Source organism: Ambystoma mexicanum, chromosome 6p (genome assembly GCF_040938575.1).
Source record: "Ambystoma mexicanum isolate Mex_15411 chromosome 6p, UKY_AmexF1_1, whole genome shotgun sequence".
Classification (NCBI taxonomy): Eukaryota; Metazoa; Chordata; class Amphibia; order Caudata; family Ambystomatidae; genus Ambystoma; species Ambystoma mexicanum.
Window position 1 is genome coordinate 343,478,377 of NC_090935.1, and position 26,332 is coordinate 343,504,708.

Here is a 26,332-nt window from a genome sequence, read left to right on the forward strand (position 1 = left end):
CACCTCCTGCAAGACTTGCTCAGCCTTGACATTTCTTTGGCTATTCACCATCCAGCCGGCTACAGCATTTTGCCTGATTTGTTCAAGCGTGTTCAACTGGGCTAAGTTGCAAAGCTGAATTGTCTGCTGGTGCAATTTTTTAAAATGGCATCTTGTGTTTCTTCTGCAGCATTTATTTGCTCTCAACCGTAACCTGGTGCATGCCTGACACATTTTTCTACCTATGGGTACGCTGCAACATGACCCTACCTATTATAGCCATGCTGCCACTACATGTGTAGTGAGACCCTCTCTTGGTACGCACTTTCCTGCCACCTAGTCTGTTCTATTTAAAAGGACACATTAATTGTGCAAGCTAATGCCTCCTCTATCCCTACTTGTGTAGTGAAGCTAACTATTCTTTGTGCCAGCTGCATTTCCAGGAGGATTTAAAGTGCAGCTTCAAATGTGTTCTTTCTGATTTTGTAATTCTGTGTTTTATGGGGAAGGCAGGGGGGCACCTGCTTTGTGGCCAACAATTTCCCGACTTCAGTATATTGCTTTTCACCCAATTTTCCAGAAAGCATGCTGTAAAGTGCAATATTTGAATACATTTTTGAAAACCTTTTCTCATGTGGGTGGAGAACCCCCCACGGCCAACCGCCCCTTTGTTGCTTCGCAGACCCTGACTACGCTCTGTTGCGCCCACATATCCATAGGACATGTTTACGTATTTCCAATCAAAATATTCCCCCCCCACTGCTTATTTGCCAACATTGGAAGTCCCAAAACTATTACAATGTCTGCTACTCAAAAAAAAAAAAAAAAAAGCCTAGCTTGCGATATTGCCACATAGGTAAAAACAGTGACCATTTGTATGCTGGACATCACAACGTTTATTTACGGCTTGGCTTACTTCTGGCAACTTCTTGTAATGTAGATCACCTTGAGTTTTAAAGACCCAATCTGTAATGTTGTTTTCTGCAATACATATGCAAATTGGGCCCCCCGCATCTTTTGCTGACCCGGCAACCCCGAGGGTTGGCCCTTTGCAGATGTACATCCCTTCAATCTTTACCCGGAAGCATGATCCGAGACTACTAGACGTCCCAAGGTGTTGACTCCCATTAGTTCTGTCTATTTTTCTGTAGAATTAAATTTAAAAAGGTTAGCTGCCGTATGGTTCTATATGTACCATGTAAGGTGGGTGGGGTCGCTACTAGCTACACACCCTAATAGGACTGTACCTGAACTGCTTAAAGGTAGTAGTTTTAACATGGCTTATAGGTGGCATGCCTGTTCATCTCTGATCATTGTTTTATTTGGGGGCAGCATGTTTGGGTGTTCTGAAATGATTTCTGTGTGCAATTGTGAGTGCATTGTTGCCGGTGTACGCAGTGCTGGAAATGGAAAAAATTTGCTGTTGGAACCCACTCCTCCTTGGAGGGTCGGGGCTGTGCAGAGGAGGAGGGAGGGCGAGGGGCATGGCTCAGAGCATGCCACACAGCACGCCACACAGCACAGTATCTCTCCATAGAACCCAATCCTGGCAATTTTCATAAAGGCAGAGAGCAATGTGGGAACTTAAAGCCCACAATATTACATTTCAAACGTGACTTATAGTGATTAGGTAAACTGTTTTGAGCGAATAAGGTAAATTGGATGTGCTGTTTTCATTGATCTCATAATATATATATATATATATATATATATATATATATATATATATATATCCAGTTTCGACAGCAGCAACAGTCTGTGAAGCTTCACTGTTTCCGTGTTCCAAAGCACGGTCCTGCTTCCCAACAAATCTGCGGATTCCTGGGCCTGGGGACAGAGCAGTGCTCCGACAAGACAAATGTTACCGGAGTATACATGGTGCATGTTTCTGTGTGCTTACACATGGGTACGTACATGCATGTCTGGGTGGTGTGAAACCAAGTCCCACAGGCTTTTTCAGTGCCTTGTACATGTGTTTTAAGATTGCGTTCAAATGCCGGAAATCTTGTAATGTGCCTACATGCCTGGTTTAAAGTGATAACATGCTAATATTAACTCTGAGGGTGTGGGGAGGGCACAAAAATGTGTAAGGACTTGATAGCCTTTTTTCTGGAGGAGAGGGACTCTTAAAGAAAAGGGGCAAATGAACACAAGTAAAAAAAACATGAATGGGGAACTTGCTTTATAAGAATTCTGGCAAAGGAAGGCATTTCTCCTGCTGGATAAGCGGAAGGGATCTGGAAATGCTGCCCCTGACCACAATGTGCTCTTTTTTGTCTTTGCAGGCTGCAGATGCTGAATTAATTACAAATCTGTGAACCTGAATGGGCGAAGCATGAAGAGCTTAAAAGCAAAGTTCAGGAAGAGTGATGTAAGTACCCCATGACTCACAGTCTGGCTGCTCCAAGTCATGTTCGTCTGTACTGTAAAAGCGGCCTCCCACACCTTGATAAGACTGTAAGTTAATGAACTACAGGCCGGCAGCAGGCTAACCCTCTTCTTATCCCTGCCTGGCTTCCATCTTCACTAAACGTTTCTGATTTGCAGCTGGCTCCTGATGGAGCTCTAAGCCACAATTGAGCACTGGCTGCAACCGTGTGCGCCTGAAGACAAAGGCGTGCCTGTGACGTGGCCTATCACGTCCTGGCATGGGAGCCTGACGGCTGAATGTTTCCTAACCATTACACTCCTGTTGCAAGAGTGACGCGCCAAAAGCAACACACAGGATTGCCGTCCTGCCAGGAGCCGGTGAACAGAAAATGCCAGACGGTGCCCCATTTTGGAAAACTTTTTTTAAAATCACTCTATATAATGTGTGCCCAGCGGAGCAATGCACTTATATAATGTTCATTTACATGGCTCATGGCTAGTAGCTAGTGGTCTAAGTGTAGGAAAATAAGTAGTGGAACTATGTTGCCTGCTGGCCTGTCCCCGCTCCCCACAAACCCCGTAGCCACGCCCCCTCCAGGAGCAATCCAAACCCCAAAACAAGCACAGCTGCTGTTTAAGGAAACGTTCACTGCAGTGAAGTTTCAACTTCTTCCTACACTTTTATTTTAAAACAAAACCATTCCGGGTTAAAATTATAAGCATAGGAACAGTAAAAGTTTAAAAAACAAGGTAGAGGAGCACCGCTCCCAACCGCCCCTGCCCACTTCAACCACTGCTACTAATATGAAGTGTTTCAATGGAACAGTATGGGATGTGTGCCCCATATGAGGCAGGGGTGTGTCCAGCAACACGCCGCTGGTATGAAGCCACCTTATGCAAACCAGATTGAGAAAAATGGTTGCAGAAACATGTGATGGGGCCAGTACTGTACTTTCATTGATGAGCATTTCCATTACGCTTGTACAATTCAGTGCACAGAGATGGTCGTTTGGGGAAAATAGACACTTACGATAACAGTAAAGTTAGCTCAAGCAATCCGTAGCTCCTCCGGTCCTGTTCTTGTTTTCATTCTAGTACTTTTAGTTTTCCTGTTGATATAAATGCAAGACAACCAGAGCCACAATGCACACAAATCAATCCTTGGTAAAGCCAACACTTTTGGCAAATGGTGCAAGTGCAGAGTACCTGGTATATGATGGCAATGTGTGCCAAATATTAGATCCATATGCTTTCATCAGGCCTTGCAAATTCTTAAAAATTCCACTAGACTTGCAGGGGGAGTTACTTAGTTTATATACTCAACCTAATAGAAATGTACTTGCCCCAAGGTGACTGGTGACAAAATATTTACCAGTGCTTTTTGTAAAATGGTGCATGTCACTATAACCACACTTCATATTTGGTGCAACGCTTTGAGACATGCACAGTGAATCTTGTATTTGACATTTACCGCAAACAATGTGTGTTTGCAGTAAATGTAAAATAGGTTTCCAATATCCCCATGCTCGCTAGCAAGTTCGAGTATCGTGCAAATGGTACTCGCTCTTTATAAAAACTACTCACCATTGCTAGTGGGCTGGTAGATCTTGTGAGCCCTGCTTTTATACTACACTAAATCACCATTGTGAGTATCAAACCGTAGAGTGGCATATTGGGCCGCTGCCAGCGGTCTCCAAACCTTGGTCTACTAAAGAGATGATGATGATGTGTTATTATATAGTGCCTTAAACCAAAGCGCTTTACATAGTACATATTTACATACAATATCACCTAACCAAAGTTGATACTCATTTATCTACCTCAGAAGGATGAAAGGCTGTTTTGGCCTTGCTGGGATTCGAACCTGCGATCTGCAGATCATGCTCAGATGGCAGCAGCAAGCGCTGAACCAGCTGAGCTATCTTACCGGATATGTATATATATAATCTGCTGCGGGACAAGAAGGTTTTTTGATAGCATGGGTGTGAGTCCGTCCTATTAGACAGACCATGTTCTGCAAAATGAAGATGGAGGATATGTCCTAAAATGTTGTGATAATTTGTGTTTCCAAAGCAGATTTGGAGGAATGGGGCTACCTTTGACATTGGCGCAGTACACCACTCCACGGACAAGCCTAGGGGCTCCGTCTCTACTACAGTGGTAATTTGCTGCAGTATAAACGCTAGAAACATTAAAAGGACAAAACAAAGAAAAAAGTTGAATTGTTAAAAAACAGAACAGAATAACCAGTTGGAGTAGGGAATTGTTATTAAAATAAAGATTGGAGTGCCAATGTATTCTAAACAAAAAAGGCGCTTTTGCCATTTTCCAAATTTTCTCTGCCCCATTTATTTTTTTCTTATTTGAAGAGGGCCTACCCAACTTACCAGTTGTTTGTGGCACACCATCTGTCTCCCTGGACAGATATGTTAAACACACTTACAAATTGGCTACTCTCTGTTCAGAAGCAGTGTTGGGACTCGCCTCTTCATGTACGTGGGGCTGCACATTGGTAATATCACGTTCTTATTGGGCTCCTTCTTTGTGGCCCCAATGTTGATGGTTGGGAGGGTATGGTGAAGGTTGCATTTGTCTGGGACCGAGGTGTATAGTAAATTGGTTAATACGATCACAATTAAGGGAGCAACAAAGCCATCTGAGCTGACCGGCTGCCGCTATGTCTAAGTGTCGTACTGCTCAATGGGCGACACGAAGGGGTGGGGGGGATACAACTCCTGAAGATCTGTGTAGGTTGCTTTAAGGGAAGGGCATTCGATAGGCGAGGTGTACAAATATTGATTGTGCATACTGTGGGTGCAGGGATACTAGCTACATTCTGATATGACTGTGCAGTGGTTCATAACTCTGAACATACATGGTCTTGGAAACCGAGGGATGCTCACAGAGATGTGATATTTTTACAAGAGACACACTTCTATAAAATAGAATCTGCAAAACTACAGAAAGTGTAGGTGGGCCAAGCATTTCATGCACTGTACTATTAAAAGAAGTGGTTCCATTCTTATTTATAAGTGCCTTCTGCTCATTACCCTAGACTCTGTGATAGACCCAGAGGGGTAGGTATCTTATGGTTAAGGGTCCACTCTATGGGCAGGGGCTCGCCTTAATCAACATATATGGGCCCACAGAGGACAATGCTGGGTTCTTTTCACATTTGCTCATGAGATACGTGCCATCTATAGGCCACTTGACATTTGTGGGAGGGGATCTTATTTTAACGCTATCACTGACACTCGATAGACAATCTGCAGTGACTAACCCCCAGTGACCACCACCAATATGTGGCACAGAACTAGAACCCTTTTGACTGTGATGGAGGACCTTCGATTGACAGATGTTTGGAGGGCATTGCACCCACTTCGGGATTTCACCTTTTACTCTAACCACCATTGGAGCTATACCGATTTAGATTATTGGCTTCTCTGAAATACCATGCTGCATATAGTCAATCGATGTGATATTCTCCCTGTGATGTTATCAGACCATATCCTGCTGATGTTAAAGGTTGCTTTCCATCTGAACCCCAACAAGCCCCACCCTGGTCTGGTGAGTTAACCTAGCCACATTACTGTATCCTGACTTAACAGATCATTTAATAGAACAGACTGAGATATTTTAGGAAGAAACCCTGACAGATATGTTCAATTAATTTAGATGTTGGGATGCGTACAAAGCCTTTCTGAGTGGACAACGCATTTCGCAGTGGCTGTTTAAACTCAAACGATGGAAAGCTCAAGAATCAAGCCTGCTAAACGAATTGCATGCAATGGAGCAGATTCATTAAAAAGCCTGCAGACTCCTCCCTGATTTCTAAACTTCGCAAATTAATATCCTATATTAGGACTGTTACCACTACACGTGCGCAAACATATATTTTTGTAAATGGGCCCAGGCCTATGAGGAGAAGGAGGTAAGCCTCTTGGATTTTCATCCCCTTTGTTGAAATGCCTGCAGCGAGCCCAGCTGATAGAACAGGTTTGTTGTGAATCTGGATTTATGCTGACTGAAAACCGATTATTTATGACTGTGATACCAGAGTTCTCTGGAGGTATACGCACCTCCAAATGACACTATAGACCACTTGATGCACACCACCTTACAACAAATACATTTCCCAAAGGTTACTGCGGAGGAGCTATTGCTGTTAAATGCCCCGATTATGGAGAAGTAAGCGGGGCAATATAAGTACTCGCTGCTGGGGAAAGCATTGGGACCGGATGATCTAACGATCGACTCTTGCTGAGAAGCTTGCACCCATACTGACTGCGTTCTATGTTGAGGCAACTGCGGAGGCTCCCTTCCTAGAACAATGCTTACAGCCAACATTGTAGTATTCCATAAAAACGGTAGCTGACCCCGCGGCCTGTAGTGCATACAGGCCCATATCGCCAATAAATTCTGACGCCAACATACTTAAATGCTTGGCAAACTGTGTGGAGCGAGTGCTGCCACATCTTGTGCATCAAAACCAAACGGGATTCATACTGATCAGACACTCCGACAACAACATGCAACGGCAACTGCATGTTATCACTACTGATGATCTATTATCCCTCGATGCCGAAAAAGTGTTAGATAAGTTACAGTAGGACTAGATGTTTCTAGTTTTAAAGAAATTTAGCATCTGGGGCCCCTTTGCTGATATGATGAAACTGCTATACCAGAAGCTCAAGGCGTCTGTGGTCACTAACTGGCATACTTCTGCCCCTTTTCTGCTCTGTACAGGGACACGTCAAGGGTGCCCATTATCCACGCTCTTATATGCGCTGGCTATTGAACCCCTAGCCATCGGAATTAAGGTGGAGGCGACGCAATCTAGGGGATCAACCGGGCTGGAACAGAGCACTGCATATCCTTGTATGCAGATGATGGCCTACTGTATATCAGTCGTGAACCAAGTGTGGGTTCCCAACATATATCTGCAAGTTTCAAAAAGGAAAACCTGCTTCAAGACTAGAGCTTGGGCTGAGGTGGGGAACTCCTCCATCCTCTGCCTTCATTGAAAACCAGGAAAGACTAAGGACCTATATTTTAATTAGGTCGTGAAAAAAGCCCTTGCAGGTATACCAATTATCTGAATAATTAAGTAGCTGACAAAATAATCAGCCTAAACTATTGAATTTTTTTCCAAAACATAAATGTTCATATTTAATCCAAACATTTTTCCACACGTAAACATATTATATATCATTGAACGTGATTCATGTGTCAATACATAGTCCATTTTGAATACCAAAAAAAAAAACAAAAGAACATTACACAGAAATGCAAATAAATCAAAAAAACAATGTGAATCAAGCCAACACTTAATTGTTGTGAAATGTCATAGGATCATAACATAAATTGCATAGCTTAAGAACTCTATGTAAATGGATTGAGGCTGTACAAAGAGTGAAGCGAAAGACCACTATTTGCCAGCTCAACATGGACATAAATCTATCACTGTATATCAGTGACTGGCCAACAAACCTCCCTCGTATTAGTTACATTTTAGGTGAATTTCCCTGAATGGCAGGATATAAAATCAATCGCGACAAATCTAGGAAATACCATGGGATCCCGGGTGGGATCGCTCTGTTCAAGCTCCAATTGTGGACAATTAAGTACGTGGGTATACGTGTAAGGGCTTTCTTTGAGGACCTGCTTCTGAATAATTAATCCCCATATTGGCTAAAATTAAGAGGGATTTGATCAAATGGTATATCCTTCCCCCTATCCATATCGGGCAGGATCAGTGCAGTGAAGATGAAGATGCTAGCAAAGTTGCTGTATCTGGCTCACATGATCCCGACACTGATAAATGCATCCATTATTCAGGACCTAGACTGTCACCTGTTGGATCTGACTGTGAACGGACTGTGGACTTTCTCTCAATCTCGGGAGCACATGAATTTGCTGGATCTCAGTTCGATAAAGCTGGCCGTGGTCCCCTTCTCCCCTCTGTGAAAGGGAAATGTGTGCTGACCCTTAATGGTCACACAGTGGTCATACACTACCTTAACCAACAAGGTGGTGTGGTGTCCTTCCCATTTTGCAGAGAAGCAATGCAACTGTGGTTCTGGACTCTAGTGAGTAGTTTCTCGTTGACTGCTGCCCATCTTTCCAGAAGGGAGAAAGTCACAGTGGAAACCTTGAGCATATAGACTTAGGCCTCCCGCTAGTGGGAATTTACACAACAGCAAGCTCTGGGGATGAATTCACAGTCGAGTGGACTTTTGACCTACTTTATGCGTTACACCATTCCGTGTCATTCAGCTGCTTTTTCAGGAGACTGTGTCAGGAGACTGCGTCTGTTCTGGACCACAATGATCTTTATTGCTATGGTGTGAGCCTGGAGGCCGTGTTACTTGGAGTTGCTGGACATGTCCATCTTCCCTCCCTGGCACCTTCCAAGGAGTGTGGTTCTACTCTCCAAGTCGGAGGGACGGGTCCTCCACCCGAACATCGGCAGCCTCAAACTTCATGCTTGGTGCTGAAAGGCTGAGATTCAACGAATGGGACTTGTCAGACGACATACTGAATGTGCTTCATTCAGCCTGGAGCCCACTACTAAGTTGATTTAGACTTTTGGATGGTGTGAATTCTCTGCTTGGTGACAGGAAAGGTATTTGGGCCCGATTTCATGTCCTCCATCTTCTGTCCTGGATTTTCTGCTTTCTTTAGCCCGATCTTTTCTGCAGATTGGCACTGTGAAAGGAGTACCCAGCCGCTGCCTTGCTTTTATAAATGTCTCCTGAGAAGGGCCCTTTCTTCACAATATCCACAGCCATGCAGTTCTTACGGGGATTATGCAATCTGTTCCCTCCACGCCCATTTGTGGTTCTGGCGTGGGAATTGAATTTGGTGTGAACATTTCTTATGGGTGCTCCATTTCAAACCCAGCATTCTTGTTCTATTACATTGCTCACCGTTGAGGTAATCTTCCTGGTGGCCATCACTCCCACTAGACTGGTGAGTGAGCGGCAGGCATTGTCTGTTAAACCTCCTCATTTGGTTTTCTTCAACGAGAAGGTGACGTTGAGAGTGAGACCTTCCTTCCTACTGAACGTGGTCTCAGAATTCCATCTCTCTCAATGAATCTCACTTCCTGTGTGTTTTAATTTTTTTCCTCTGCCCCATCCTTCCAAGGCAGAGGAATGATTCCATCGGCTGGACCCTGTGTGGGCTCTCAGCTACTATCTCTCTCTCTTTTATGAGGGATGTCAGGAAAAATGACTAGCCTTTTGTGGGTTATGCCTGTTCGCCGGGGCTGTGATCAAATAGGACCTGTCATGGTGGACCTTTCTCTGCTTTTCTGAATGCTACACAGAAAGGTCCCCATTCTGCACATTTGCCAGGAAACTACATGGACCTCTCTGCACATGTTTGCTAAACATTACTGCCTGTATTCCTAGAAAGGACAGGCCACCTCTTTTAGTGTGGCAGTCCTCCAGTGCTTTCTGGTATATGTGGTGTTCTTGCTCGCCTCTCACCTGCAGGTCCATGTACTGGTAAAGGAGACGATCTTAGATGAGGAATCCGTGGGAGGAAGGAATCCATTAGAAGAACAAATTACTTACTTTTGGATGATGTTCTTTCTGATGGAAATGTTGTTACTAATGTTCTTTCAGCCGGGCCCTGAACACTAAGGCCCAACACTAAGGCGCAAAACAAAGGCCCCTGTCTGCTCCCTGTCCGTTACCAGATCACTATTGGGGTCGCTTCTGCTCCCTGGCACCATACCCTTCAACAATGCTGCCACCATACTCTTCTAAGAAATCTGGACTGCCTTGACATTTTTACCTCCTTAGCTATGCATTAGTCCCCTCCTTTCTGGACTCACTTCTTCCCCCTTTTGACTTTCACTCTGCCTCTCTACTTGTTTCTCCCATGTTTACACTCTGAAGTGCAGTACATTTTTCACCCTTTGCTGGCATCTGAACACAATTGTAAACTCACTACTTGCTGTTTTTGCTTTTGGTTAAAAAGTCAAATCTTGCTGTCTTTGCTTTTGCTTAAAAAAGGCAAATCTTGCTGTACTCTGCTAACTTGCTCTGCACTTTGCGTCTGGCCCAGTGACATCACCAATGTCTTTGTTTCACCCTTATCTCTCTTTTCCCCACCCCTCCCGTCTCCCTCCTATTCACGCCACCACTCCCAAGTTGCTTTCTTTTTCTCCTATCCTTTCCAACGGCTCCATTGATTATCCTTTCCGTCTCACTAAGTCTGGTAGGATGACGTACAAAAAGGATATCTTGGCCTCCAACCCTATTATCCCTATTGTTGACACCTATTCTAGCGCTGCCGCCAGACAGACCCTCACTGACATCCACTTTGTTATTCCTTCGCCAGATCTATGGACTCTTCATATGATCTCTGTGCCCTGTCCCATCTCCTCCTCCTCCCATTAATGGTGACACCCGATGGGAAGCTCTCATTGCTCCCTTCGACTCTTCTAAAGTCATCATTAATGTCTATCTCAATGGCACTGCCATGGTCCAAGGCCCTCAGGCCAATCTCCTCTTTGACAGGCATTTCCCTCGCCTCATCAATTTCCTTTCATCTCCTGCTGTCCCCTCACCTCCCCCACCTCATGGCTACCTTGACCTCTCTTCCCTCCTCTTCTGCCCCACCTCAGACTCCTTCCCCTCTGCAGGGCTTACCTCTGATTTGCACTCCTGCCCGGAAGATCTTTAAAGCTGGCAACCTCCTTCATCTAGCCACTCTCAACTCTCGCTCTGCTGTCAAACACACCTGACATCTGCCACTTCTTGTAAGAACTTGATCTTGATGTCCTCTGTCTTACTGAGACATGGTTCACGGCCAGCTCTGTCATGAGCTTTGACACTCTCCTCCCTGATGGCTACAAGATCATCTCTGCACCCAGATGCAACCTGTCTGGATGTAGTGTAGCCCTGATATTTTTTGAGTGGATCCCTGCCTCTATCATTTCCACGCAGACCTACTCCTCTTTTGAATGCCTTGTATGCAGGCTCTCTCTCTCATAGCCACTCTTACTCCTAGCCACTCTCTTCCCATGGCTACTATCTACCAACCACCTGGTCAGATCACCTCTTTTCTTTCTGGGTGGGTTGACCTCTCCTCTTCCCTCCTGGCCTCAACCTCTCAACTCCCCCTTCTTGGTGACCTCAATATCCATCTTGACACTCCTTGTTCCTCCTCTGTACTCTTCTGTGACCTTTGTGACTCCCTCTCCCTTTCTATCCTCCCCTCTGGCCTGACTCGCTCTTCAGGGCACACACTTGATGTCTTGATCTCCTCTGACCTCCCCCTCTCCATCCCTCTGACCACTCCTCTCTCCTGGAGTGATCACTCCCTCCTCTCATCTCTCCCTGTACTCCCCCCAGGCTAAGTCTACTCCAACATTGCCACCTACCTTCTCGGACATCCGGCCCATGAAGCGTGTCTCATTGGAGGCTTTCGCCGCCACCTTCTCTCCCCCACCCACCCCTCTACCCGACTCACAGCCCCGTCTATACTCTACTCTTCTAATTCTGATACTCTTGATGCTCTTTCCCCGGTCATGAGGGTCCGTTTGAAGCCCAAAGCCAAGTGCAATTCTTGGTATGACTCTGACCTATCTAAACTTAAACGTAAGTGTAGGGCAGCTGAGAGGAAATGGAGGGCTTCTTATTCATCCTCTGACAAACTGGCCTGTCGCCTGCTCCAAAGGCAATACCGACTCTGTCCACACCAAGAAGAGAGCCCACATCCAACACTGTGTCTCTGCGGCATCAAACAACTCTGCCAAACTCTTTCAAATCTGCAAGGAGCTGGCCAACCCTGCTGCAGTCTCCACCCATCCTAATGCCTCCCAGGCCTTTTGCACAGCTGTTACCTCTCACTTTATCTAAAAAAAACAAACAGGACATCCTGTCTTTTCTCTTCTCTCCTCTCCTCCCTCCTTCTGTGAACTCTGACCCTCCTTCAGCCACCTCCACCCTCTTTCTCCCCCTTTCCTCTTTTCTCCCCTGACGAAGTCTCTAGACAAGTCTGACCTATGAAGTCTCGTCAAAACAGGTTCATCCCTGGTCTTTTAAAGCCATAAAGGACCCCATTGACATCCTTGTTCCTGCCCTGGCCAATTTCTGCAACCTCTCCTTTGCCACAGGAGCCTTCCACTCCCCTCCTAAGCACTCTTTTGCATCCTCTTCTCAAGAAAACCACAGCTATTCCTTCTTGCCCGGCTAATTAACGCCCAATTTCCATTACTCCGTTTCTGGGCAATCTCCTCGAAAAGCTGGCCATCTCTCGGCTTAACCGCCACTCTGATTCTGTTGGCCGTCTCCACGACCATCTGTCTGACTTTAGAGCTGCCAGAAGCATGGACACTGCTCTCCTGAACATCCGTGAAGATTTGCTCTCCAACCTTGACTCTCATTCCCTCTTTTCTCATCCTTCTCGATCTTTCTTCTGCCGTCGATATGGTCAACCATACCATCCTGCTCAACCATCTTCGTGACAACCTGGGCATCACTGATCAGGCTCTGGCCTGGCTGGCCTCTTTCTGCTCTGATCGACCCCCCCCTCCTTGCCCCCCAGGTCCAACTAGGGTCGGTCCTTCCCTCTATCTCCCTATCTACATGCGGTGTTCCCCAGGGGTCTAACCTCTCACCATGGCTTTTTAACCAATACCTGGCAACTCTCGCCCACCACATTTTCTGCACACATTTCCAGTGCTATACTGATGACAATCAACTCATTTTCAGGCTTCCCTCGGGCACCTCTTCTCCTTCTCTTATCTCCGATCTGCCATTCAGGATTGGTGTGCCACCAACGATCTCTGCCTGAATGCCAGTAAGACTGAGATCCTCTTCATCGGCACACCTTAACCCTTCTTTCCTGTCACTTTAGCTGGCCTCCCTTAGCCGCCCTCCTACCCCCACCTGTGAGGCCAAGAACCTCGGGGTGACTCCACGCTTTCCTTCTCTGCCCACATCTCTTATGTCTCAAAGTCAAACTTCCTACTACACCTCCTCAGAGATATTCTGCCTTTCCTCTCCTTCCCCCAGAAGCTCACCATCTCTCAAGCTCTGGTTCTCTCAAGGTTGGACTATTGCAACAGCTTCTTTCTAAATCTACCTGCCTCTACTCTCCGCCCTTTGCAACTGATCCAGAACAAGACTGCAAGACTTGTCCTTGGCCTCAAGCCATCGGATCGTCTATCTCCAGCCTTGAAATCTCTTCACTGGCTCCCAGTGGCTGCAAGAATTAAATTCAAGACCCTTTGCATTATCCACAAGGCTTTTTGGGGCCTGGGTCCAAAATACCTTCAGCTGTCCCTCCGTAAATAATTTCCTCCCGAGCCCTTCGCTCCTCCACCTGTAACTTCCTCAGGGTCAGACGTTTTTCTAAGCAACGAGCTGGGGGTAGATCTGTCTTTGACTGGGGCCTCCCTCTGGAACAGCCTCCCTGCCGCTCTGAACCTTGAGGAGAACCATCTCCGGTCCCGGAAGCATCTCAAGACCTTCCTCTTTGCGTCTGCCTTCTCTCCGCCTCTCCCCTGTTGATCTGTTCTGTCTCTGCATCGTGCACCTGGTCTCCCTCTATCTTCAGGGCCCAGGTACCTTCTCACCCTGCCACCCACCCGCACTGCCTCCGGGCAATCCCTTGCACTGGGGTCTGTATCTGTAACCCTACAGACCCCCCACCCCATTTATTTGTCTGCACTTATTCAGATACACCCTCTGTTGCCTTACTCCTAGCGCTTGCCATTTGCTGGCTGCACTATCACTGCTTGTTGCTTTTTGTTTTTTATTTATGTATTCATGTTTTATTTACTTATTTCTATTTTTGCTCTGCACTTTCCACCTCTCCTTCTCCCATGCACTTGTGCATTCTCAATGTCTCTGGGCCTAGTGAGATAATTGTTTTTGTTTTCCCCTGTTCCCCTCCCTTGCCTCGTCGTGCTCTGAACCACTTGTGTACGAACGCGATACAAATATCAATATGAATGGATGTTCCTCCCACGGATTCCTCATTGCTGTACCAACCTGCCCCGCTTGGTAGATAGCTAGTACACCTTTGGTTCCATGGTTCCTCAGTGTCAAAGCATTAAGGGAAAAGGATGAAACCGCGGCCATGGGGTGTGGCGCCTCAATGTATGCTGGGCCTGATGTCCTATCTTATGTGGGGGGGGGGGTTTGGTGGAGCTACGCTACCACCGTTGGTGATGAAAAGGTTTCCGAAGATCAGCTGCACTGTGGATTGGGTATTCTGGATGAGGAATCCCTGGTAGGAACATCCATCTGAAATTATAACCAATGGGTAAGTAATTTGTTTGTCTACATGCATTCATCAATCACATGAATTTCACCTCGAGTTATAGGCACTAATGTGTGTGGTGATGGACATTTCACAAGCAGTTCAGGCTGATGTTCTTAGACCGAGCATTGGAATTGTGTTTTATATAAACTCAGACTAAATTCTCACCCGAAAAATGGGGAAACGCAATGGGCACAATAAACTTCAGATAAGGATGGGAAACAGTCATGCAGTGAGATGGATGTGCTAGACAAGTTGCACTGACCTATGGAAAATACAACTGGTGTGTTCTGGAAAGGAACCTAGTTTCCAAAATTGCCCATGTCTGATTATTACTGTATCAATTAGCAAGCGGCCTGTACCACTAAATGAGCATTGGAGGGGTTTGATGTTTAAACTAGTTTATTTAAATAAGAAGAGACCCGAGTGTAGACTCATCTATCTTGGAGCATTCTTTACTCCCAACCTTCAATCCATTTGCTTCCATTTTCTTTCTACAGAAATGGCCCTACTTTCTCTTGCCGATTTGTCTTCTGTCTGCTCGATATAATAAACATTCATTCTACTTAACATTTCCACGGCTTTTGACCCAGTGGCTTGCACCATTCTTTCCTCTAAACCTTTCTCTTTAGGTATTGCTGGAAGTGTTGACAACTGGTTCCTCTTATCTCACTGGTTGCACTTACTCTTGGCTGGTCACTCTTCTGCCCCCCTGCCTTCATCTGCTTTACTTTGCAGTCCCTCAGGGCTCAGTCCTTGGTCCTCTTCTTTTCACATTTACACCTTCACTCTGTCTTCTCTTGGCTCCTCTTTTTGTGTTTCCTTCCATTTTTATGCAGATGACTCTCATATCTTCTTTTCAATTAAATCCTTTTTCGAGTATCCGCATTCTAATCTAGCAGTTTGTTAATCAGCTATTGACGCGTGGATTACTGCCAACTTTCTTCACTTAAATACCGGAACAGAAATCCTGTTAATCCCTATTCCAAAAACCTCATCCTATCTTCCAGCTGTCTATCTTTTTCTCCTCCATCTCGCCTGCCTCTTTCCATTACAGCTCGCAACCTTGGTATTTGATTATTTTCTTTCGCTGTCCACTCCTATCACATTGGTCGCTTGGTGAGGCCATTTTCATTTAATATCCGCAAAGCCCTGTCTTTTCTTACCTTTAGTACCACCACACTACTAGTCTCCAGCTTCATTCTGTCTGGTCTTGGTTATTGTTCCTCTCTTCTTCTTGGTCTGCCTGTCCTCTTGTGTGTCTATGGTCTATTTTCAGTTCTTCTGTTTGTCTCATACGCTCCTTTACTCCTCGTGAGTCCATTTCTGATGCTCTTCATGCTCTACAATGATTATCCTTTGACTCTCTTCTTAAATCATATTTCATTTGCATGGTTTTTAAATATCTGTATGTAATGGCTCCTCCCCATCTCTCGACTCGGCTTTCTCGGTACCGGCCTACCTGGTCTCCGCACTCGCAATCATTTTGTATCTGTCCAGCGACCTCCCTGTGCACGGTCACTTTCGTTTCTTCACTCTTTTATCACCTACATTATGCAATTATTTTCCATTCTTCATTCGATCGCTTACCTCTTTCTTCTTTTTGTACTTGCTTAAAATCCCACCTACTTTCTTCTTCCTAACGGACATCACATTGTAATATTGCTTCTTTTTTGTACTGTAATATGTTTTTGTTCATCACTTGGACGATTAGCGCCGCATAAATTCAAATAAAATACAAACTTCGTTGTTGAAAGAGGTTGCTTACAAATCAAGTGGCTGAAGGCACAATTGGGTAAGTTGGGTAAGATGACTTCATTACACTAGGAGCTGGTTTAAAGCCGTAATTCAACCGTTCTCATTAAGAAGACTGCTTAAAAGTAACAATGACCACCGTATAATAGCACATAGCTTGCGGTTACTGCTGAGTAGAGCTAGCTCAGAGATCCCCGGGGAAGGGGCGTTTTGGGCGGCAAGGGGCATGTAGTAGTTGGCAATGCGTATAGGAATTGGCATGGAAGGTGAATGGCTCAATTCAAAATACAGACACCCAGAGACTGTGTCCGTCAGTGAAATCCATTTCTCCAATGGCAATAGTTGTGGCTAATGTGTGGTGCTAAACCCCCACCTACTAGCCAAGACTAAAATCTGGATGGGTTCAGCTTTTCCTATGGCTGATGTGCACCATCTTGAGAACTCTCACCATATGTACGTATGGTTGGGGCAGGCTGCCCCATAAAAGAGCCCCAGAACATGTGCTATTCCAAAACATGATTTTGGTTGAAAGACCGGTCCATAGGACAAAAAGGAGCATATTGACCCCATTTCCACACATCACCCTTTTTCCTTCGAGGATAAACCTTTGATCATTCCGTCCCTTCCCCCGACTCTACAGAAATCAACCCTCCCAGAAAGACTTTGTGGTCCCCCTCCACCTGCCCCAACAGTCTCTGCAGGCCTCCTGGACAAACGTTTCTTCGTGGGACTTTTCCCCTCATCCCCCCTCTCTTTGGCCCTACTGTTAGACATCGAGATCGGGAAGGGTCTTGATTGCCTGCCCTTAGTTCTCCTGTGCATATATTATCCTAAGTCAACCCTGCACTCTCTAGGATTGCCCAAACCAGTTTGTACCGTTTAGATCCTCCAACAAAAGCACTCCTTTTCTGGTAGGGACTAGTGACAACTGCAGCCTTTACCAACTAGGCCACAAGAATTAACCAGCCGTAAAACGGTTGTATCCGCCTGTTTGAGCCAGCCGTTGAAACCATAACTGCCGAGTTTTCAACTTAAGCTAGCCATGGGTTTTCCCATTGCATGCTGAGACTTTTTGGCCCATACTTGCATTGGGGGAAAAACGGACCTCTAACCCCCAGTCTGCAATGGGGGAAAAAGAAAATCAGAACTGGCTCGACCTTTCGAGCTTGGAATTTGGGAAAATTGCAGCTACGTGAAACTGCTGTATTCCTATATGCGATTCACAGAAGGCCAAGACAATCCCAGAGATGAAGGCTGGGGCGCCATGTCCTAAGGTCTAATTTGCCTGCATCCCCACTGTGAGCGGTCCCAGACGATGACCTGCTTGGTTACACGTGATTTAAACGAATAAAGAACATAACAAATCAGATAATTACGAGGAAAAAAATTAAATTGGGGGGGCCGTCCCCAAACCCCCGTTTCCCCACGCTTCCCACCCCAAACCCCCCGCACCTTTTAACCCTTTATCCATCCCCCTTTAACCCTTTACCCCATCCCCATATATTGTTTTGTTATAACCACTGCATGCCAACATGCTTGTGGTTCCCTCCCCGCATCCCGACGGTACAGGCAAGAGGACGGCCTTCCCACCCCCTCTTTGGGCATACTACTCTACTGGCCCACACTGCTCCCTTCTGACTCTTCTACTCACTCTTCTTACACTCGTTACTCTGTGAACTCCCTTAGTGAAATTAGTTCACATTTCCTCAAACTTCCCATCAGTTTTGACCTTTTATTGCATAGAATGGAAATAACATGCCGCAAGGGTACTGTTCGTGGTACTGCCCCTCAGCCTTCTCCATCCGATGGCAGCCGCAGAGTGGGAGCTTGCTTATGGAAGAATTCGGTGGGACTTTGGAAGGTTATGCATTTCACCATTCAGCCGATCCTGTCAAATTAATTACCAATTGGGTTTTTGCAACTTTAAAAATAAAATGGCCGACCCGATCTTGGATTTGGGCTTTGTCGGGAGTTGAGCTGAAGAAACATTACCCGTAGTTCAATAAACTCTGCGATTCTAGCAGCTTTTTAAATTTTTTTAAAGTCTTAGAAGCTTGTGCTGTTGATGTTTGCTTGCTTTTGTGCATGCTTCACTGTGCTAATTCGCAGTACTTATGTGCCCACCTTGCTTTTCCCAGGGAACGCGTGTGCTGACAATATGATGTGCACGGGTTCTTGCAAGCCTGCCCTATGACGCTTATAGAGAAATAAGCATGATCTGGCTTAACAGCGTGGAAAAAATGTTTTATCCGTGTTTAAAATGGCAGTATTTTAAGCTCCAAACGCGTCCTGCTTCCCAGGCTTTTATCACTGGCCGCGCCTAAATGTGGGCATTGGTTTGCCATGGTCTGTAGTGCTAGTATGAAAAATGCGAATTGCTAGACTTATTTTTGGTCTGTTTGTTTTATAATTATGGCACTGCATGGCCGAGCTGTTCTTGGGCTGTGTGCAAGTTATTTTTAGCAATCCGCCATTTAACAAAATATATATATATGAACGAGTGATGGATAATTCCACTTCTTCCTAAAACTAATTGTTACTCGCTTCCGGAGATTAAAATGTGCTCAACCCAAAGGAGAAATGTTTTATTAAGCAGACGGTTAGGTGGTGGAAAATAGTCTGCATGTCTCGCGCAGCGGATATGGACTGCACGGCTGATGCGTACCCTGGCTTTACACTGGCCGCGTGCAGGGCGGCGGGCCCCAAATTGAATGTACCTACTGGCCATGCAAACCTGTACACTTCATCGGGATGTACTCCTTGGGTCTTTTTGGGGTTTATCCCATTCCGGCCTGCGGACACGACAGTTGTTTGACGCTCCAGCTAAGTAGCAGTGACTTGGTAAATTTATCTGCATTTTTGGTCCTAGGTATAACGGTTGTGTCGCTTGTAAACTGCATACCAGGGAACACATTTACGCATTTTATGTCTGGTGCTCAAAATAGACAGGATTGACTCAAATATTTCATCAAGTAAGTTTTGGAATGTGGCAACCTGCCTGTTGGACCACGTGCACAGTCTTGGATGTCACAGGGCCCGAGTGAGTGGCTGGCTCTATATAAGGTTCTGCCTTCTCTCTTCCTCTCCCCTGCTGATTTCCTGTCTGATACTGCACTGGTTACCCTCTCGTTTTGGGCCCAGGTCCCTACCCGCCCAGTTGCACACCTGCACTGCCTCCCGGAAACCCTTGCACTTAGGTCTGTATCTGTAACCCTACAGTCCCCCCCCTACCTGCAATTTTATACACCTGCTGTTTGCACTTACCCTTGCACCTGCTATCCGCACTTCTTGTTATTGTTTTGATCCCATGTACAGCACTGCCTCCTCCCCCTGCACTTGCGCAATCTCAATGTCACTTGGCCTAGTAAAATCGTTGTCTCTGTTCCCCCTTAATTGCCTCGTCGCGCCTTCAAACACTTGTGTATAGGCGCGTTACAAATGCCATATCATATCAAGGTTGTTTGCTCTCCCTACCTGCAGCCATCCCAGCTCAGCAGTGCAGAACAAGCTGGGTGGTTTGAAAGATGTACTGAGCTACAAGTTGACATCAAATTGACTCACGTGTAGACGTTACCCGGGGATAATGGCAACATTGCTGTGCATAATATCGCTTAGTTTGTCTTTATTCTGTTTAAGCAACTAATTCATAAGGATGTGCTAGTATGGGTAATATCAGAAGCGGTGTAAGGCATGGCTACAATGTCACTCGGAAATTTTGAACATATATGAGATCAGAACTCTTTGTGGAACCCCACACATCACCCATTTAGATTCAGAGATCCTGTTCCAAAAGCTGACTGTGAGGGTCTTGCCCAAATGAGATCCAGTTGGGATGCCCTTGCATCCGCTAGGACAGTGGTCTGCAACATGTGTCTCTACAGGTGTTTTGGAATACAACTCCCATGATCCCTCGCCATTGAATATGATGGAGAGGGCCGATGGAAGTTGTAGTCCAAAACATCTAGAGATACAAAGGTTGCAGACCTGCTGTAGGCGGCAGAACACGGAGACATAGAGGGGGACGGAAAGGAAGAACTGTAGAGCATGGCAAGCTCTGGAGTGGAAGGTCCAGACAGCTCGAGTAGTGTAACAGGAGGAGTTGAAGGAGGAAGAGAGACCACTCTAAAGTGTAAAGAGGTCCTTGAAGATCAGTTTTCAGTCCTTTCCTGAAGCATGGTTGGCTTCCTTTTTCTTAGGTAGGACCTTGCAGCACTTAGTCCTGCCACCGTGCTTTCCCTTTCCTGCAGCACGGAACCACAACTGATCTAGACGGGGGCGATTTCAAGTTCTGGATGGGCAAAGTTGCAAGCCCATTCATTGGAGTTACGCAGGCCTTTTCCATCAGTCGGCCCGATTAAAAGATTAAGAGCTTTGTATGAGGTCCTGGCCGTCACTGGGAGTATGTGGAGGGATCTCAGTGCCAAAGTGATGAAGTCATGAGGTCGAAAGCCCAGGATGAGCTTAGTTGCATTGTTCCAGGAAACCTCGATGGGTGGAATGTTCTTAAGTGAGATGATCTTTTTTTTAAAAACCGATCGATTTAGAAAGACAGCTGTGTGACCACACAGAGCGGTCTTTCTAAATCGAACTGTCATGCCTGTGCCGCACACAAGTGCACACAGGGGCTGATGGGCACGTAGAGACCCGGAAGAGATGGAGAACAGGTAAGCGATGAGGTGTTTGTGTGTGTGTGTTTGGGATAGGTGATTTCAAGAGTGGATAGAAAGGCGGTGGCAGGTGAAGAAAGGGGTTTCCGGGGTGAAACCCCCTGATTTAGAAAACATCAGGCCAGAGACGGAGGGCGTGGGGGGCAAGGAAATGGGATATTTTTGATGTTTGCGGGCTGGCCAAAATCAGCTGAAATTTGTTTTTCTTTTTGGTAGGCGGCCTACGAAAAGTGGAAATATCACATAGATCCAGGTGGAACTACAGTAGCAAAGCATTGACTGGACCAACACTCTGGCCACCTCCTTTTTGATGGCGGTTGGATGAGCTGGGCATGGTTTAGGTGTTGAAAATGTGACTTTTTCCGAAGGCTTGGGTATAATTTCGGCAGCAGCATAGAGATTTGTCAGACAAAATCCAGGTCCCTAGCAGAGGCACCCATAGGCGGTGTGGGATCTAGCAATGGGGCACACTTAATTACCAACTAGGTCCTGGTATATCCATTGTGAGGGTGAACCTGGGCAGAGCTCTGAACCTTGAATCCATATCAAACAAAACAATCTGTCCAAAGGTGACCAGTGGAATTACACAGTGACATTCATCAAGTGGGCTGAGAGACTGGAGTGCCAGGGCTAGACTTCTAGACCGAAAAGATCTACTACACTGGGATGACAGAGCTGAACTCCCACTGACCTGAGCTGAACGGTCTACATCATCCCTCGCTTTACAGGACCACCTCTGGGTTAACCACATGAAGGGGCGGCGTTTAGCTGAATTGTGGTTGATGGTAAACTTATTCAGCTTCATGAAGACATCTGGGTCCCCTGGCTGTGCTGCGGGGCGAGGGGTGGTCTTGATTGCCCATTCTTGCAAAAAAAAACTCCATTCAAAAGATTACATTTTTTGTAATATGCAACGTGTTGTCAGCTTGACCATTTTGCAGCGTGATTGTCTTTCGCTGGAGAGGTGTGGTCGAGCTGCATGGTTGTATCCTATGCTCCCTGATGCCAGTTTGGAGTTGCAGCTCCCTTCAGTGTAGTGTGTGCAGGTGGCCCAGGATGATCCGCGTATGATGCAGAAAGATAGGTCATATTGGCTGTTCTAGGTACGTTACTAAACCGCATGTGTACCTAGAGATAGGGGAGCCAGTTACTTGAGGGAATGCCTGGCTCGAAAGCCTTTGTGAAGGGAGAGCTCGGTACAAGCTGAGACATGCATTCTCTCCTCACCTGGCTCACATTTGCATAGGAGTAAATTAAAGTAGCGCTGCCTCTGTGTGGCAGTTTAAAGCGCTGTATGCAATGATCTGCTTGCATAGAGTACCAGTTTATTGTATTATAAATTGTCTGTTGATGCAAAACAACAGATGCACTACGAACACATAGTCTGAAATGTACAACATTGTAAACTGCACAACCAGAAAACCTGTGCTCTCGGCCAGGCTTCCACTGTCATATCACTACTTTCTTATTTGAAGGTTCATCACTTGGAAGTGATTCTGAGAAGAGTGCACTGCACAACACGCCTCTCCCGTGACATGGTTTATGTGAAAGTATTGATGAATTATATAGTGCACACCGCAGGATGAATTGGCCCTTAAATTGCGAGTTACTGTGTGCCTTTTCAGCCATGTTTTCTGCCTATCCGAAAAGTGGAATAGATGATGTGCTGCAATGTTTAGTTATGTCATCTTGCATTTGTATAGCGCCTTCTGCCATAGTTCATGGCGCCAAAGCGCTTTTGCCTGTCGGAAAGGCAAAGGAGGAGTATACAGACACTTCATTAGTGGTCGGGACGAGCAAAGTCAAAGTACATAGTTGACATGAGGGCGAGGGGCAGATAAGGTGCTCAGGAAGGCATGAGAAGGAGGAGCTTTGTGTACAATTGGAATGCATGCCTCATGGCACTCGCTGTATTCGACAGGGCGCAGCGCCACAAGGGGAGATTTCTGGAGAAGAGGTGTTCACTCTGCCCGGGCGGTATCTCTTGAATTTACTCATTGCATGGTGAGCCTGGGCATGTTGAAGCCATGACCAAGAAAGCACAGGGGGTTGGGGGGAGCCTTCTCCTTGCCCCCAACGACATTTGGCTGGGGTTGTAAAACGGAAACCAGAAATGTTTCAATTTTGCAACAGCTCCCTGAAAAGCAAGTAAATAAAACCTCACATTTCATTGGTTTCCTTATTTATTTGTCATGGTTACCAAACCCCTATGCTTGTGCACACAGTGCTTAACACCAAGCCTGTCCATGGCTGAGCTGGGGTCAGACTTCTGAGCCTTCCACTGTGTCATGAAAGAAGCATTTTCCGTGATTGCGGAAGGATCCTGCCAACACAAATACTTGGAATTGTGCCTCGCCTCCGACTGTTGTCATGGGGCCTCCACCTCACACCCAGTTTTTGCATGGGGTGGTGAGAGTTCATTTGAGGCTTGCAAGATGTAACGTATAACTTTTTCTATTCTCCTCAGTCGCCCATAAAAGCAACATGTTGGTGCTGCCTGATGCTTCTTCTTGTGTCTGCTGGTGGACTGAGGGGAGAACTCCCATATGGCTTGGCTTAAACCTGCTGTCAACTCTGCAAAATAACAAGCTTCGAGTATGACGGAGAGTGGCTACAAGCAGATAACCCTGTCACGCCATTTTGTTGTTGTCTGTCCTTAAGTCTTGGTGAAAATGAAGCTACAATTGTACAAATCTTGCTTACAATATGTTTTTAAATATTAAGCAAGTTGGTTTATGATGTGATTTGGTGTAGCTATTTCTTGGAAACTGAGAATTACTTTTAGCCCTTTAAAACCATACATTACCACTTATTTATATCAGCCAGAGGTGAGATATGTGGTAAGAGTAGACTGGCCTAAAATCCCGTCTTTTGTCCAAGATCCCACAATTTTAAATGCCCAAACGTGCCATATCTTCCAACATCCAGAGGCCTGGTACGGGTTTTCTGTTATTGGGTGGGTGTGGCGATGCAGGATATCAGGTACGGGTTTTGTGGTAAGGGAGTAAGGCAGCAGGATGCCTGGTGTGGGTTTTGTCTCCTTCCTTCTTGGTAGGCGTTTGGGCTCTTGGGGCAAAGCGAGACGCTCTGGCTCAACTATGGCTTGGCTCTAGGCATGAATACTCTGGCTCCCCCACATTTATCTGTAACCCGCCTTTTTGTTTGCAAGTCCACATCCATGAACACTTTCCATGTGACTTGTGCTTCGGTGTTGGCTTGAGTGTTGAGATCTTTTCTTAGGAGTGTGTAGAAATTCAACTTTTTATGAGTTGCATTTTTTCATGAGCTGTTGGATAATGTGACTTCCCAAGGAGGGGTCCTTGCTATGCCTCCCCCCAGAGTTTCAGACACTTTCCAACCTTTTTATTGGGTCTTCAGAATTGGAAATGCAGTTTGGTGAATGGCTTGAAGTGTGCTCTTGTTGGCTAATTGTCCTGATCCCTTATGTTGACAGCCAAGTGGTTATGAATGATGATTTTCTTTGCACAGAGTTAGACATATAGATGGTTTCCTTTACAGCTTTCCCAATTATTTTACAAGATCTCCCTGCGCTTCAAAGTATTTGTGGTTCATACAGATGGCCAAGTTGTTTAACATGTGCAGAAACGTTTTGCATAATGAGATTTGTGTAACCATAAAGTAACCTTCTTTCTGGGACATTCTTTGTAACCCGGGGCTGGAACCTGCGTCGCTCCACGTCGTTTTTTGTCCAAGGCGATGGTGTTGCCCATGAGCTATCCTCCCGAGACATAGTCTTCGGCCTCTTATCTGAATGTATTTTTGTCATTGGCGTCGCTGTCGGCCCCTGCCTCCGGTTTCCTGCCCCTTCAACCACTGGAGGTATGAGAGAATCCCCTCGCCCCCAGCTATTTTGATGGCCAAGTAGGCTCCTTGAAGCTACTTTGTTGCAGGGTTGGTTCGTGCACTTTGCACCTGTTTTGAGCTGGTGCCCATATTTGCTTATTTCTTTCAAATGAACCGCAATGTTTTGCAGCTTCGAAAAACCCAAAGTACAGTGAAAGGAAGCGCAACTGAGAAGCGCCGTGGCCTGGCCCCTCAGCTGATTTCCCGTCTGGGACTTTCGCACAACTTAGGGTTGGCGATCATAATGTGAACGCTTGTTTAAATATGTGCTGGGAGTCTTGGGAATCAAAATGTCTAGACGTAAAATGTTTACATAATTCATACACTCGCGAGACATGCGCCAGAGGCAGCAAACGCGTGACTGGCATGCGTTAACTTTTATCTAGAATACCCAGGTGCTGTGGTTTGTTTCACTGAAACATGTTTGTTTTCAGTTTCGATGGAATTTTATTGATGGTTTTCACAGCATTTTCTTCACATGGGGAGTATGTGTAAATGGATTCCATGCCATGTCTTCACTGCTAGCAGCCCCCATGTTGTTTTTAAAAAGTAAGCTTTGTTGTGTACATTTGTTTAAAGTGTCTGCATGTCTCTGTATGTCTTCTTTAATTACCCCTGGCAGATGTTTCTTAAGTGCAGTATCCATGGTTGCCAAACAGAGGGAATGGTCCGGATCGTTGGTTGAAACCTTAACCAGTTGAAGCCGCTTCTTTCTGTTAGGGTTCCTGGATTATTTGCCTCCCTCTCCCTCTAGCTTCCTCTGCCCATTGAGGGATTCCACTTGTTTGAGGAACGCCGACGTATAAAGTCCAGGCTGTGAAGCATGGTCATGGGATGTGGGCATTTTATTATTTAGAGAAAGCAGTCTTGGTGCCACATGTGGGGTGATCGGCAGGCATAAAATACTAGTGGAAACTGACCAAGACAAATATTTGATAACCTGTCGGAGAGACTTTCTACCAGGGGGTTTGCAACCGTTGGCTTGCCGAATGTTTTGGACCGATCGGCTCTAGCCAGCATCGTAAAGGTTGAGGAATCACAGGAGATCTAGTTGGAATCCTCTGAAGAGCTACAGGTTGCAGTACCTCATCTAGACCAACCATCCGGTCGATCGGGGGGTGTGGATGCCAAAGCAATTATGGCTGGAGGCCCGGTGCTATTGCGTGCAGTTTCCTACACTACCTCTCCCTAGCTACTCGGAGCCGTATTGGCCTAGACGGCGGAGCCCCACCGCAAGGTGGCATTTTCTAGCACTGGAGCACCTCCCGTCCTGAGGTGATCGCTGATGGGGCATTTGTTGTGAACGTTGTGTACTACGCAAGTGATCCTCAGAAGGAAAGTAGCGTCTCATAGGACCTGGTTTAATGAGCAGCAGAAGTGTTGCGATCCCTCGGCTTGACACCAAGAATTGG

General features: G+C 46.0%; 1 protein-coding gene across 2 annotated transcripts in view; it reads left to right on the forward strand.

Moving 5' to 3' along the window:
* Positions 1-26,332, forward strand: part of RAI14 (retinoic acid induced 14) — a 528,112-nt gene that overhangs the window by 79,785 nt on the left and 421,995 nt on the right. For both annotated transcript variants that reach the window (XM_069627100.1, XM_069627101.1), the window contains exon 2: positions 2,265-2,350. In XM_069627100.1, coding sequence (XP_069483201.1) covers positions 2,315-2,350 — 36 coding nt within the window. In that variant the 5' untranslated portion in view covers positions 2,265-2,314. The remainder of the gene's footprint in view (positions 1-2,264; positions 2,351-26,332) is intronic.